The sequence below is a fragment of the Neovison vison genome, chromosome 1 (genome assembly GCF_020171115.1).
Source record: "Neovison vison isolate M4711 chromosome 1, ASM_NN_V1, whole genome shotgun sequence".
Classification (NCBI taxonomy): Eukaryota; Metazoa; Chordata; class Mammalia; order Carnivora; family Mustelidae; genus Neogale; species Neogale vison.
In genome coordinates, this window is record NC_058091.1 from 14,877,689 (window position 1) to 14,891,736 (window position 14,048).

Genomic DNA, 14,048 nt, shown 5'->3' on the forward strand with positions numbered 1-14,048 from the left:
ACTTAAAAACTAGAAGTAGAGGGGCACCTGTGTGGCTCCGTCAATTAAGCATCTGCCTTCGGCTCAGGTCATGATCCTGGGATACTGGGATGGAGTCCTGCATCAGGCTCCTTGCTCAACAGGAAGCCAGCTTCTCCCTCTCCCTCTGCCTGCCCTCCCCCTGCTTCTGCTCTCTCTCTGTCAAACAAATAAAAGCTTTTTTAAAAAAAAGAATTAGCAGTAGAAATAATGGAAGGATTAGGCAAGCTTTGGGTCAGAAAATATCCTTGTGAACTTCCACAGTATAAATAATTTGGGGAAAAAACCCACCTGTTTTTTATTTGAAAGTCATAAAAATGCTTCATTTGTTTCTGCTGTTTATTATTTGTACAGCTCTATGTGATGGAACCAGCATGTTCTCTTTTAAATTGTAAGCTCCTAGAGAGCAGCATTTGGCCCGTTGGGCTAATTTGTGATTTTCTTCTTTAGAAGGGCCTCAAACATACAATTTTAATAATGAGAGTGTTTCTTACAAGGTTTTGGTAAGAAGCAGGGAAATCATAATACATTATTATGAGAATCAAGAGGAAGTTTCTAGAGTTACTTCCCCATTATTAATAATGGGCAACCTTCAGGAAGTAGTAAGCCGTTCTCTTCACCAAGTTTCCATTAATATTAATGGAGGGAACTGATTCAAATCCCCACCCCTGGGTTGTCTGCAGAGTGTGGATTCTCTCTCTGTAGCTGCTGGGTAATTCTATCTAGGCACCCAGTTATCACATCAAACTCAGTGTCTGGAATTGAACTTACCACAACCCCTCTCTGATTGCCCTTTCTCTTGCTGTTCTCAGTTCAGGTGATGACACCATTATTTTCCCTCTGTGTATGAACCTCTTAACTTCCTTCTCTCCCAAACATCCTATACTGAATCACTTTCAAACAATCTAGATTCTCTCATTATAATATCCTTCAGTCTATTCCCTTTTTTCCTCATTTCACAAATACCCACAAGTCCAGATTTTTTAGCCTGTCCAGACAACTGGTATACCAACCAACTTAGCCTATATGCTTCCTCTCTCTCTCTCTCTCTCTCTCTCTCTCTCTCTCTCTCTCTCTGTTGTCTCTCCTATATGCCTCTAGCAGGTTAATCTTCATTAAAGTGTGTTCTGTCCTATCTCTCCCATGACTGAAAAAAAAAATGTAATGGTTTTGTGTTGCCTGAGACCCACAAACTGATCCTAACCTTCATGTCATACTTTTGTTAATTCACTGAATGACTCCAGCAGTATGAAGCCTTGATTTGGGCCTTAACCTGTGAGGTGCTCACATTCAGTAAGGGAAACATCCATCTGTCTACACGGACACTTGCAGTCCCAGACACAGAGGGCCACTGGAGAGTGGAGTGGCCCCTGCATTAACATCAGAGAAGAATTGATAAGAGTAACTTTTGACTAGAATAGGAAGAGATTTTACAGATTTTAACAAGTAGTCTGATATAAAATGTTTACTTCGAAAGTACAAACAGTTACTTGGAAATCCTTGAGTGGTGGTCTTGGGGTTCTTCCGTGGGCCATGGAAGTCATTAATGTGTTCTGTACAAGGTACTGACATGATTAGGGATTTGCCTTAAGAACATTAGGAGACTGGTAGTGTGCAGAATGGCTTGGAAAGTCCAATGAAGCAAATGGTTTAAGTGAAGGAGAAGGCAAAAGGAAACATTAAATTATTGCAATGATCCCAGGGAAAGTTAGCAAGAATCAGATGAATGCACATTAGAGAAGTGGTCTCAACAGACCTACACAACAGTTCTGATGGGAAACCTATGAGGCGTGAGAAGATGAAGACAGCTGACCCTAAGGTTTTCAGGGTGGGTGCCTGAGGGAACGGATACCAGCAGCGTTCACCAGAAGGAGTGCCTAGTGTTAGATGAAGACACAGGGGCATCACTAAGAAGCCAGGCTGGGGCAGAGCTTGATGCGGGAGATAATCTACATAGTTGTGACACTTCAGGTCTCAAATACTGTTTCCCTAGGGCTTCCATGACAAAGGACCACAAATGAGTAACTCAACATAACATAAGGTATTGTCTCACAGTTCTGGAAGCTGAAAGTCTGAAATCAAGTTGTCAGCAGGGCTACACACTCTCTGAAAGCTGTGGGAAACACTACTTTTTTGCCTCTTTCTAGCTTCTTATTTGTGCAGCAATCCTTGGTGCTCTTTGCCATGTAGCTGCATCACTCTTATCTCTCTTTGGTCTTATGGCCTTCTCCTCTCTGTCTCTATATCCAAATGCCCTTCTTATAAGAACAGTCCTAGTCCTGTTGGATCAAGGGTCCACCCTACTCCAATATGACTTTGGCTAATTATATCTACAGTGATTTCTTCAGAAACACCAAGGTATTGGGGGTTAGGACTTCAACATGGCTTTGGGGGAAGCACAATTCAACCTATAAAGAGATATGCATGAGACCACCTAGGAAACTGGTGGGAGAAAAGAATGGGGAAATAAGAGGAGAAGAGATTGTAGATGTTGGGGAATGCCTACTTTTAAAAAGCGGGGTGAGGAAATGTGAAGAGACAGAGAGAGCACAATGAGTCCTCTGTTCTCTTAAGGCTTATTTACCCCATTTTCCCTGAGCTTTTCTTGGTTTATGCTATTTCACAATTCTGGAATTATTTTCCAAACTGCTGGCTGTCTATGAAAATCCTTCATTTCTTTCTAGGCCTCTGTCAAATTTACCACTTGCATTAGTGTATCTCCTGCCAGGCCTACCCAGTGAAATTCCTTCCTTCTCTGCAGTCCTCTAGCAGATCTTATTTACCATTCTTTCAACTTCTTATCCTAATCTATCTAACAGAAATGTGCCCAACACCACTAAAGGCACTGGAGCAACAGGGCAGACCAGACCTAAAGTCAGCTTTCACTGAGCTTATATCCAAGTTCCGGCAGGAATATGAGGAAGCAACATCTGGTATAGATAGACAGTCATCAGCTGAATGAATGATTAAGAGAACTTCTTTAAGGGTCTAAGGGCCTTAACAAAAAATAAGGGTAATGGAGTAGGGAAAAAAAATAAATCCTAAGTGGAAAAATTTGTAGGATTACTTTGGCTAGGGTAATCATGCAAGACTTCTCTGAATATACTGACATGATCATGACATGACATGACATGATCTTTTTCTCCGAGAAAGTGATCTTGGACAGAGATCTGAATGACAAGGAGCCAGCCAAGTAAAGATGTGGGTGTTGCAAGCAAAAGGAAAAATATGCTGAGGTCCTGAGGAACATACATGGCTGGTGTATTGGAGAAAGAGAAAGAAGGCCAGTGTGGCTGGATTATAATGAACAGGGGGAGAAATAAGCAGGACTAAGAGACTACAGAGTATTATAAGCCATAGGAGGGAATATGGACTTGAAGTACAGTGTGTCTTAAGGGAAAGGTCATATGACCTGATGAATATATTGTAAAAGATTTCTCCTGTTGTTGGATGGACACCAGATGGTATAGGGGCAAGTGTGGAACATGGAGATCAAAATTTCATTTTTTTGTGTGCATATACTGTCAAGACCTCAACTTTGAGCAGTAACTCTGAAAGAATTCCAGAGATGAAATAGACAATGAGCGAGCTGCCATCACCTTTCCCCCATCTGCTGGCCTTTTCCAGGCATGGGTACATGTGTCAAGCCAGAAGGTGATTAAAAATGTGAAACTAAATGTAAAAGCTAAGCCCTCTTGGAAAAACAAGGGTGAGTTCCTAAGCACAAAAGGTCTAAGTTCTCTCTTAATACAGCTCTACAAAGTGGAAGGAGCCAAGTAAATGGGCCAAGGTTCTTCAGAAAGTAAGGCTGTGTTTACTCTGAGGTGCTGTTGCAGGAGCTATCCAGGGTGCTGAATGTCTCACCCCCAACCACCCCACCCCTGATGCTTTCCAAGGACTCATGGACAAAGCTTGTCAGTTATCCTATCCAGTTACCTGGACCTAATGCCTCACTGCTTTGAACCATAACCAGACTCTACCATGATACCATCCCAATGGCCTTCTGGTCTTAACTAAGCTTTAAGTCAACACCCGTCTGGGCCATGTCTGTTTGATCTAATGTTAGTTATCTTCTTTGTGCACCTGAGAGAGATAATATGAAATGGCAGCATAGCTAGTGGTATACAGATAGGTTTGGGCTCCACTCATGACCATTTGAAATAATAATGTCAGAGAAGCAGAGAGCTCAGTGGGGTCTTTTTTTCCTTGGACTTATACTCAAATGTGGCACCTGGCTGCTAAGCTGTTTATTGAAACAAACCTGTTTATATAACTCATCCAAAGTCTCTGCAACACATCTTAAAAAATGCTGCTTAAGGAAGACACGTATTGCATAGAGCACTGGTTGTGGTGCATAAATAATGAATTTTGGGACACTGAAAAAAAATTAAATTAAATTAAATTAAAAAAAAAACCAAAACAAACACTGCTTCTCCATCTGCAATGATTAACAAGTTCATGTACTATACCATTTTACCCCTCCCTTAAATAGCATCCTTGACTTTGCTTTAAAAAAAAAAAAAAGAATATGTTCAACTGAAGGCCATTACTCAATTTCTTGAGTAATCAAGTTTATACACTAAGTAGTGGATGAAAATTTGTATGCTTTCAAATCAAACACTTTACCTCTTCAACTAAAACACTTAGAGCACTAGAGTAATCTGATGGATACTTATTTCTAGCTCTCCTCTTAAATAACAAGAAAAACAGGGACAGCTGCAGCATCTTCAGAAGTTTCTACCCGCATGTCAGACCCTTCACTGTCCTTAAATAGGTTTGAGGGTCAGTGTGACTTTTAAAGAGCCAAAGAAGTTCAGTAAAACTTTTTAGATGCATGTTATCAAGACTATCATGAGAAAATGGGACAAGAAACCACTAAACTTGCTCTGATATTTCCTTTTTATATGCACAAACAAACCAAATACACAGAAATGCCATTCAAGTAAAAAGGAAATAAACTACATTATTTTTACAAAATCTAAGAATAAATACATGGCCAAGAATGTCTTTGTCTGATCTAATGTCAATTAATTTCGTTAATTTCTATTCACAGAACTCCCCAACGTCCCTTTCATCTCCAGGTCTTTGCTCATATGCTCATTCCTATGAACCTTCATCCCGACTTCTTTCATTCTGCTCACTCAGCTCATCCTCCAGACTTAATTTTGAATCAGGGAACCTTCTTGGAGCCTGACTCAAGCCCCACCAAGACTGAGTGAGGTCTGGACTCCTATATAACACCCTCCACTCACCCTTATCTTGGCACTTGTCACACTGTCATTTAGTTGCCAGTTGATTTGTACAACTCTCCCACTACCTATTAAGGCTGAGTCCCTGGTCTTTCACAGTGGTTTGCCTAGTAGAGGCAATCAATGAATAAATGAGTGAACTAAGAAACTGAATTATTTTTAAGGTCTCTCCCCATCTCTAAAAGTTAATATCTCTGCCTCATTTCTATGCTTTTTCCAAAACTGTGGACTCAATATTCACCTCATTTAACAGAGTTTATATAGGTGACTTCATACCATGATAAGAAGTTTCTGAAGCCAGGAGGAAACTGTAGTTTATACAACTTATATACAGTAAAATTTTAGATAATATAATTTACAGTGCAATGAAATCCTACTATTTGGTCTGTATATACAAGAAAGAGATAAGATATATATTTTAATCGTCAAAAAGCAAATAGAAAGTTTCTAAATATTTGAACTTGAGATAATGCCATACCCATAAAATATTTTTTTAGCTCACATTTCCTTCACTATTTTAAAGACATTTTTCTTCTTTTCTGTGTTTTTTTTCTCTAACGCCTTAATGTTCAGAGATAATACTCAGTCTGATATGAAGTTATACAGAACACTCTTCAAAGCTGAACAAATAAGATGAAAATAATTTGTGAGCATATTGCTATTATTCCTTGAAGAAAGGTCCTTTCTATCTTGAATCTTGGTAATTTGATTTTCATAACTAAAAATATTCATTTTCTTATACCCATCTATTATTTTCCTCATATAATAGCACTTTATCTATACTGACTTACTCTCTAATTGTATCGTAAGAAGAAGTACCTTTGCCTCCCCGGTAAATTTCCCAAATAAATTCCAAATTTCATGAGATTATAGGTTATATTTTACACATATTTTCTCTTTTAACATCTTACACGGGTACAGAGTAAGTTTTTAATAACATGAGTTGTCAAAACTTTAGATTTAGAAACAATCTATTCCCTTTATATACATTAAATCAAGGGTCAGCAAATTATGGCTTGCAGGCCATTTCTGGTCAGTTCTAGTCTGTTTTTGTATATACAGTTTTATTGGTACACACCCACCTACTTATGTATTGTCTATTGCTCCTTATAGGCCACAATCTCAGGGCTGAGTAGTTGCAACAAAGACTATAAGGCCTAAAACAATTACTGTCTGGCCTTTTTAAAAAAAAAAAAAAAAATTGTTGCTGAACACTGCTCTCAATCATCTTTACAGATGAGAGAGCTCAATCTCAGATAAGTGACTTGTGAGAGCTTGTAGTTGAATCTGTTCACTAAATCTACCTCTGTAAGATGATTTGTTAATACCAGAGAAAATGGCCGGTGAAAATAATGCTATTTTAGAATACATAAAAGTAAACAAAAGAAATATCACAAGTGAAGAGAGTTGTTGAAAAACTTTTCAGGGCTTATGCTAACCAAAACCAAATAGAAATATCATCTTTCTAAATTGAGATAGTATCATCTGGTAAAATCAAATATCTATGTTGCTTTAACACACAGATATGTCTATATATACATATCCATGGGTGTATTTATTTATATTTCTATTTCTTTGTGTGTGTACATATATATGTATAGAAACAAAAATTTACTATCAGAGAATATAATTAATTTTATTTAAAAATCCAACAAAAAAGTGCAAATCTTACAGAAGACTTCTAAAAGATTTTGAAAGCAATTACTTTCCAAAAGACTGTTTTTAAAATGGACCAAGCTAAATAAATTTAAAAAATGGACCAAGACAAAGTTCACCCAACCTAAACTCCTGTCAGACTGCCACTCCTGTCAAAGGATCTTTAGTATAGATAGTGTAGGTAGTATAAATGATTGATGTTTCCCCAGGGCATCCCCTAAAATGCAACAATATAGACATTCTTGGAGTAGAAATAAATTGTAGCTGGCAGGTGAAGGGAGAAGCTGCACTTGGTAAGCCACACACCAAAGAGGATCAAGGCACACAGGTGAATGAAATGTTACAAGTCAATACTTACTAACTGCTTATGCTGATAACATGTCCCCTCTTACAGGTCACCAGCCATTGAGTCTTTTCATTTTAGCAACAAGTCATATCACCCAGGAGACAACAAAGAGAGGGACGAAGTGCAAGAGAAGAACCAGTCGAGTTAGAACTGATGGAAAGAATTGGTGCTCTAGAGCAAAGAGCAGAACAGAATGCATATCTGGAAACAGCCAAGGTGGAGAGGTAATCATGTTTAGGCAACTACACTGTCTTCCACTGTATCATATAAGCCTAGGTGCCTGCCATCCCTAATCAGGGCACAGACCTCTCGAGACTCAGCTATAGAAGTCCTCTTCCCATAGAGGTGCTCAAGACTGCTTGGATCTTGCCAGTGAAGAAAGCATAATTACTCAGCCACAACTGTCCTGGGCTCTGTCAACTCTTTCTCCCGAAAAGTTTTTTTTCTCCCTGTTTCTACCAAAGATACGAGCGGACCTACCAAGTATTAGTGTTTTCTTCTACAAATAGCTGCTCCTACATGCCTTCCTTCTTCAGTTGCTTCCCTCAGAATTAAAGGTGGAATAAGTTGTTTTTAACACACTATTACCTTGAATACTTCTCTTGAAGAAGGCCTTGCAGCCTTCACAGGACCAGACTCCATAATGGTAGCCCGAGGCATAGTCATTGCACACTGCACAGTAGCGGGTTTCCTTGGCAGACTCCATGGCCATGCTTCCTTTGTCACTGGTGCTGGCCAGTCTCTCTCTGCCACCCTGGCGTCGACTGTCTGAATTTGGCCTAGAAAAAAAGAAATAGGAGAAAATAAAAACAGTGAATCTATTAACATAGAAAAGCAAAACATGCACGCTCTTCTAAAGAATAAGAGGCTTGGGGGATGCAGCAGATCCACTTTATTCTGACATTTTGAAATAATGAATCATAATGTAAGCTAATCTTTCATTACCTCTTGCCAGCTGTTACAGCAAAAGGTGTTTGCCTATTATATTAACCTTGAAGGGAAATTGTTTATCGCAAACTTGCTTAAGAAATGGACTGCCTACACTAGAATATATTATCTAGAAAATGACAAAATAAAATTAACTGATTTTTAATAGATTTATTCTTTTTTTCCCCAGGAATTCACAATTAATGCAGAATGATAAGAGACCAATGCTTATTCTAATTCTAGACACACTAAGGATCTTTAGGAAATAGATAGAAGCATAAAGCAGCTGGGGCATTTGAAACTCAAATGAACTGATGAACGACATGGAACATGTATAGAAATATAACAATTCAGATGTTTATGTCATCGTTACCATGTAGCCCTGGAAATCAGTTTCTATAACTTGACTGTAACTTAAGGATGCCATCTAATACTCAATACTCCTCTTTAAGTGCATGTAGACTAAGAAGAGCAGAGAAACACAGACGATTACTCCAACCTTTAAAATGTTCATAGAGGAAGCATATCCCAGAAAGAAACCTAAGAATTAATAGTAAGTTCTGGGAGAACCAAGGAAATGGAGAAGTAAAAAGTTTTAAGGAAGTAGAAAGCTTTCAGAAGGAAGAGTGAACGACAGTGCCAAGTGGAGCAGAGAAATCCAATAAAGCAAGGACTGATAAAATGTAGTAGGATTTGACAAAGAGGACCCTTAGCAAGGAGCTTCAGTAGAGGTATCCAAGCACAAGTCAAAAGTCAGTGGGTGGAACAGAAAACGGAGTAGGAGGAAAAATGAAAATGAGTGAAGACCGTTCTTTTGAGAACTTGGATGAGAATGGGTAGAGAAGAGATGGGGTGGGGTGCTCGCTAAAGAATATAAAGATTAAATATATATATATTTTCAGAACGGAAGCAGAAGCCTTATCTAGACTGAAGGGAATGAGCAATAGAGAGGGAAGAATTGGGGATGGAGATAAGGGCAGAACAGAACAAAGCCAAGGGAAGTATAGCAGTTGGGATTAAAGACACAGGTAGAAGGAACAGCCTCAACAAAGACACCCTGAAGAAGACAGAGAGAAAGGATCAATCCAGGATTTACTAGGCATGTGCGACCAAATAAAAGCAGTGGAGGAGAATTGAGGTGTATGGTCAGAGCCCACCACAGTGCCTGGTATATAGCTGGCACTCAATAATGTATTTAAATGAACTCATTGAATGTTTCAGAATGTATAGGAAAAAAAGAAAAGTTGAAAGATATTGGAAGGATAGATGGAGTGAAGGTTTCTGTAAGATTACCAAAGGGTGGGGGTGGGGAGCTGGGACACCTGGGTAGCTCAGCCCCTGATTTTGACTCAGGTCCTGATCTCAGGATCCTGGGATCCAGCCACACTGCCAGGCTCCCAACTCAGCATGGAGTCTGCTTGTCCCCATGCCCCTCCCCCTGCTCATAATCTCTTTCTCAAACAAATAAATAAAATCTCAAAAAAATAATAAAAAAATAATTTTTTTTAAAAAAAAGCAACCTAAGATGAGATAAAATGAATTGAAGACAGAGCTTCCGGGGCCTCTGATTAAAGAAACTCATGCTTCCTGCCTCTATTCCACACCCAAATAACCAGACCACATTGACTTTCTCACTGGCCCTCCCTTTCACATGCCCTGTCTTTCCTTTTAGCTCAAATTTTATGATCCTTTCCTGCCCTGATCACTCACTGATATTGTCCACAATTTTGTGGCATTGGTTCTCAAACAATACTTGCCATAATACTCAAAAAATACCAGCTCCTTGCGTTGAGCACATATGACTAGGCCAATTTTTTCCATTCTGAATGACACAGCTCTTAGTCTGGCAGCCTCAAATGCAAGTTCTTTATTTTTTAATATCTTTAGAGAGCACTGGCTTGCCATTTTCAGTTCCAGTTCATAGTCTTCTGTCTATTCCCTTCCATTTAATCACAATGCTGTTGAACTCCCCTCTCCCCAATCAACCTGCTCGTTTACTGACATCTTATGCATGATTCAAATCAGTAGGAAGCAGCTGTGAATATTTAACTATAGAGGCTCAGTGCCTTTCGGGGGCAGTGTGGTTAGCAAACTGGACACTGACAGTTTCGAGGCCTTATAAATCTAAAGTACTGCAACCTCCATACCCAGCTCAGGGCCCAACCCACAGCAGACATTCCATACACATTTGCTGAACGAAGGAAGGCAGGAATGAATAATAGATGCATGGACAAAAGTTCCAAAGTATCAGGCAACTTCCATCCATCACTGCATAATAAAATACTGCAAACCTTTAAACTGGTAGGATAAATGTAACATAAAAATTTATCATCTTAACAATTTTTTAGTGTAGAGTTCAATAACATTAGGTTATTCACATCAGTGGTAACCAATCTCCAGAGCTTTTCCATCTCACAAAACTGAAACTTCACACACATTCAGCAATTCCCCATTTACTGCTCCCCCCAGGAACTGGCAATCACCATCTACTTTCAATCTCTATGCATTTGACTACTCTAGATAATTCATATATGTAGAATCATATACTAGTTATCTTTTTGTAAGCAGTTTATTTCACTTAGCATAATGTCCTCAAGGTTCAGCCATGTTGTAGTGTCAGAATTTCCTTTCTTTTTGAGGCTGAACAATATTCCATCGTACATTTATACCATATTTTATCTATTCATCCACCAAAAGACAATGGACATTTGGGCGGCTTCCATATTTTGAATAATGTTGCTATTAACACAGATGTTCCAATCTCTCTGCAAAAGCCTGATTTCAACTCATCTGGATATATACCCAGAAGTGGGACTGTTGGATCATATAGTAGTTCTATTTTTAATTTTGTGTAGAACCGCCATATTTTTTCTCCCATGTTGACCGCACTATTTTGCATTCCTACCAACAATGCACCAGGATTCCAATTTCTCTGTATCCCACCCAACAGATGTTTTCTTTCTGTTTTGTTTTATTTTGCTTTTTTAATAGCAGCCATCCAAATGTGTTTGAGGTAATCACTGCATCTTTTTTTTTAAAGATTTTATTAATTTATTTGACAGACAGAGATCACAAGTAGGCAGAGAGGCAGGCAGAGAGAGAGGGGAAAGCAGGCTCCCTGCAGAGCAGAAACCCCGATGTGAGGCCCGATCCCAGGACCCTGGGACCATGACCTGAACCAAAGGCAGAGATTTTAACCCAGTGGGCCACCCAGGTGCCCCTAATCACTGCATCTTTTTTTTTTTTTAAAGATTTTATTTATTTATTTTGACAGAGAGAAATCACAGGTAGATGGAGAGGCAGGCAGAGAGAGAGAGGGAAGCAGGCTCCCTGCTGAGCAGAGAGCCTGATGCGGGACTCGATCCCAGATCCTGAGATCATGACCCGAGCCGAAGGCAGCGGCTTAACCCACTGAGCCACCCAGGTGCCCCCTAATCACTGCATCTTAAGGTCACCTCTCTTACCAACCTTCAGTTGTACATTTGTGTGTCTCCATTGCTGCTAAGTTGTTCATGTCTTATTCATCTTTGGAACCCCAACTGTTTATAGTATAGTGCCTCATCCAAAATAGAGACTCGATAAATATTGATATTAACTGAATTAACCAATGACTGAATCAATAAAGTGATCACTTTTACAATATAAGTGGAATATGCAAATATTGTTTTTAAAAGTACTGATAAAAGTTTTAATTGCAAAAGCTCATTTTCCCCAGATCTAGCAGAGATATATGCTATCTGCAAAATGTCTTCCATGTACACTTTATTTTTGAGATGTCCCTGGAATATGGAATATGGAAAATCCACTGAAGACAGAGAGCATAAAACCCGAAGGCCTCCAAAAAGAAGAGAGAAAGCTACTCAGGCCATATTTCCTCCCCATACAGGAACTTTTTTATCCAACTTGGAAAATCATATATGTAACACTGTCGGTTATTGTTTTGGCCCAACCCTGCTCTATGAATGCTCTAAACGGGGATGTCATGAAAAATATAATCCAGATCAACCTAAAAGGCAAGCGAGATCTTCTCGTGGTCTGCAAAGCACTGTGGCACCTTGGAATAGGTTCAGGTTTTCTGGAATATCCATTAAGCCAAAGTAATTTGGTACAACTGCCTCCAGACAGAGATCTGTGTCCCCAGTATGCAGACTAACTTGGCTCATCATTGTAGTGGAAAGGAACAGAGTGGGCGGTGTCTGTGCCTGGACTCAGACCAAGCCGCAAGGGTAGGCCAGGCACTGACCTGCGGTTAGATGAGCCCCCAGGGAAGAGCCTCATTAGAGGTCTCAGACTCATCTCTTCCCGCCTCCCTCTCCCTGGCCTTGCCCAGCTGCATCTGTCAAAGACATGGCACTCTTGGCTTCATGCTTCTTTGGTAGGAAATGCTTTATACCATGTTTAGGGCAATCTTTCTTCCCCTCAGTCAGCCTCAGAGGCCCTTTGGTTTCTCCTTATTTTTATAGAACCAAAATTAATTACTCTCATTTTCATGAGCTAAATGTATTCAAGTTCTGCCTCCCTTATCTCATTATTATAGCTGAAAAATTGAATTCTTTAGCCAATTTGCTAAAAGATGTCTGTCTTTATAAAATTCTTACCCCTTTCTCACTGAATTGTCATGAAACCTCAACAGTTCCTCATCTTGGGCACATTCTCACAGGACGCAGATAAGAAGTTGACGAGTTTACCAAGTTAAATGTTCTTCAGCATTCCGGGTATGTCTAAAGATTCTCTAAAAAGATGTAAGATGGAAGCTTAAGGGCAAAATGGAGGGATGTGTTGTCAGTGACTGAACACATCACAGTTCGGAGATGCACAAGTGCTTCAGAACAGAGTGATGATGGCAGAGAAAAGAAAGGCAGAAACGTGAGATCAGAAAATGAGAGACAACACCACTGCAGCTATGGAAACTGGAAACTCAACGGACTAGATTTAGTTCCCTTTTCATTATACCCATGGACTACTAAATATTTCCCAGTGGGTGCCTACTGATAATATATATTCAATATGATGAAGAGAGAAGTCTGAGGGCATTCATATTGGGTCCAGAGAGTGGACTCTCTTAGACCAAATCACAACAGAGCGTAACAAAGTGCATTTATCAAGATTTTCATTGATCAAAGGAAGAGTTTAAAGCTCAACATAATGAAATACTGTTTGTTTTCCAACCATAAATCATGGTACCAGCCAATCCAAAGGTGACTCATCACCTGATGAGTCAAGAATTTTTTTAAAATTTTTTAAAGCTTTTGGTTTCTAGAAGAAACATTTTTGCAAAGCTAAGTGAAAAAAACCAACAGATGTCCACACCCTAGAGATGGGGTGTAATTAAGTACCAGTGGGATAACCTCATAAGGCTCTAATCCCCAATCAAATCCCCAAAGTTATATGCACCCAGAAGGCCTTATATTTTTTCTTGATGATGCTTACCACAATTTCCAGTCCTATTCTTGAGTGATTATTGACAAATATATGTTCCCCCTATTAAACAGTGAGTTCCAGGAAGGCACGGATCATGTCTCATTTGCTCCCAGTTTTAACTGACACACGTTTAGGTCCTTGACGAACACGTGCTAAATGAACTTCTTCCATCTAATCCATCACCAAATTATATCAGTTATTTCTTCAAAACACTATGCCTATCTTCCTTTGCATTCCTTGTTTTCGTTATTCTTGCCTAAGGCATAAATAACCCTACAATTGAATTACTAAAATTAGTCCTCCTGCCTCGCACAAGTCCTCACTCAGCCTGCCTGCCACTGTCAAAAGAACGGTCATAAAATACAACTTTCACCTTTCAATAACTTCTCATTACGTATATATGAGGGTCATTACCCTTTGGGGGGCCTCGG

At 39.4% G+C, this 14,048-nt stretch overlaps 1 protein-coding gene across 3 annotated transcripts in view; it reads right to left on the reverse strand.

Moving 5' to 3' along the window:
* Positions 1 to 14,048, reverse strand: part of ESR1 (estrogen receptor 1) — a 408,797-nt gene that overhangs the window by 258,188 nt on the left and 136,561 nt on the right. For all 3 annotated transcript variants that reach the window (XM_044243919.1, XM_044243928.1, XM_044243911.1), the window contains exon 3: positions 7,858 to 8,048. In XM_044243919.1, the coding sequence (XP_044099854.1) occupies positions 7,858 to 8,048 (191 nt within the window). The remainder of the gene's footprint in view (positions 1 to 7,857; positions 8,049 to 14,048) is intronic.